General features: G+C 58.4%; 1 protein-coding gene across 1 annotated transcript in view; it reads left to right on the top strand.

Moving 5' to 3' along the window:
- The window catches only part of LOC106897545 (sericin-1-like), a 3,527-nt gene extending 1,729 nt beyond the window's left edge, over nucleotides 1-1,798 (top strand). Inside the window, exon 2 of the mRNA XM_014958239.1 lies at nucleotides 1,408-1,798. Within this exon, the coding sequence (XP_014813725.1) occupies nucleotides 1,408-1,798 (391 nt within the window). The remainder of the gene's footprint in view (nucleotides 1-1,407) is intronic.
- Nucleotides 1,799-2,246: the final 448 nt, after the last annotated feature.

Below are 2,246 nucleotides of genomic sequence, written 5' to 3'. Positions count from 1 at the left end.
CAGTGACACCAGTGACCCTGATGGCACCAGTGGAACCAGTGACACCAGTGACCCCAATAGCACCAGTGGCACCAGTGGTAGCAGTGACACCAGTGACACCAGTGACACCAGTCACCCTGATGGCACCAGTGACACCAGTGACCCCAATAGCACCAGTGGAACCAGTGGTAGCAAGTGACAGCAGTGACCCTGATGGCACCAGTGGAACCAGTGGCACCAGAGACAGTGGCACCAGTGACACCAGTGAAACAGTGGAACCGGTGACCCCGATGGCACCAGTGGAACCAGTGGCACCAGTGGAACCAGTGACCCCGAGGGCACCAGTGACCCTCATGGCACCAGTGACACCAGTGGAACCGGTGATCCCGATGGCACCAGTGACACCAGTGGCACATCTCAGTGGCAGGGAGTGGCACCAGTGACACCAGTGGAACCAGTGACCCCCATGGCACCAGTGACACCAGTGACACCAGTGGCACCAGTAGAATGTGTGGAACCAGTGACACCAGTGACCCCATGACACCAGTGACACCAGTGGAACTGGTGACCCCAATGGCACCAGTGACACCAGTGACCCTGATGGCACCAGTGACCCCCATGGCACCAGTGACACCAGTGGCACCAGTGGAAGCAGTGACCCCAATTGCACCAGTGGAACCAGCGACACCAGTGACACCAGTGGAACCAGTGACACCAGTGGCACCAGTGGCACCAGTGGAACCGATGACCCTGATGGCACCAGTGGAACCAGTGACACCAATTGCACCAGCGACACCAGTGACACCAGTGGAACCGATGACCCTGATGGCACCAGTGGCACCAGTGACACCAGTGGAATGAGTGATACCAGTGGAACCAGTGGCACCAGTGGAACCAGTGACCCTGATGGTACCAGTGGAACCAGTGGAACCAGTGACCCCAATAGCACCAGCAACACCAGTGGAACCAGTGGTAGCAGTGACACCAGTGACACCAGTGACCCTCATGGCACCAGTGACCCCAATTGCACCAGTGGAACCAGTGGCACCAGTGACCCTGATGGCACCAGTGGAACCAGTGACACCAGTGACCCCAATAGCACCAGTGGCACCAGTGGTAGCAGTGACACCAGTGACACCAGTGACACCAGTCACCCTGATGGCACCAGTGACACCAGTGACCCCAATAGCACCAGTGGAACCAGTGGTAGCAAGTGACAGCAGTGACCCTGATGGCACCAGTGGAACCAGTGACACCAGTGACACCAGTGGCACCAGTAGAATGTGTGGAACCAGTGACACCAGTGACCCCATGACACCAGTGACACCAGGGGAACTGGTGACCCCAATGGCACCAGTGACACCAGTGACACCAGTGGCACCAGTAGAATGTGTGGAACCAGTGACACCAGTGACCCCATGACACCAGTGACACCAGTGGAACTGGTGACCCCAGTGGCACCAGTGACACCAGTGACCCTGATGGCACCAGTGGAACCAGTGACACCAGTGACCCCAATAGCACCAGTGGCACCAGTGGTACCAGTGACACCAGTGACACCAGTCACCCTGATGGCACCAGTGACACCAGTGACCCCAATAGCACCAGTGGCACCAGTGGTAGCAGTGACACCAGTGACACCAGTCACCCTGATGGCACCAGTGACACCAGTGGTAGCAGTGACACCAGTGACACCAGTCACCCTGATGGCACCAGTGGCACCAGTGGTAGCAGTGACACCAGTGACACCAGTCACCCTGATGGCACCAGTGACACCAGTGACCCCAATAGCACCAGTGGAACCAGTGGTAGCAAGTGACAGCAGTGACCCTGATGGCACCAGTGGAACCAGTGGCACCAGAGACAGTGGCACCAGTGACACCAGTGAAACAGTGGAACCGGTGACCCCGATGGCACCAGTGGAACCAGTGGCACCAGTGGAACCAGTGACCCCGAGGGCACCAGTGACCCTCATGGCACCAGTGACACCAGTGGAACCGGTGATCCCGATGGCACCAGTGACACCAGTGGCACATCTCAGTGGCAGGGAGTGGCACCAGTGACACCAGTGGAACCAGTGACCCCCATGGCACCAGTGACACCAGTGACACCAGTGGCACCAGTAGAATGTGTGGAACCAGTGACACCAGTGACCCCATGACACCAGTGACACCAGTGGAACTGGTGACCCCAATGGCACCAGTGACACCAGTGACCCTGATGGCACCAGTGACCCCCATGGCACCAGTGACACCAGTGGCACCAGT

This window comes from Calidris pugnax, unplaced genomic scaffold (assembly GCF_001431845.1).
Source record: "Calidris pugnax isolate Ruff unplaced genomic scaffold, ASM143184v1 scaffold405, whole genome shotgun sequence".
Lineage (NCBI taxonomy): Eukaryota > Metazoa > Chordata > Aves > Charadriiformes > Scolopacidae > Calidris > Calidris pugnax.
Note: the sequence above shows the minus strand (reverse complement) of the source record. Positions and strands in the feature narration are given on the sequence as shown.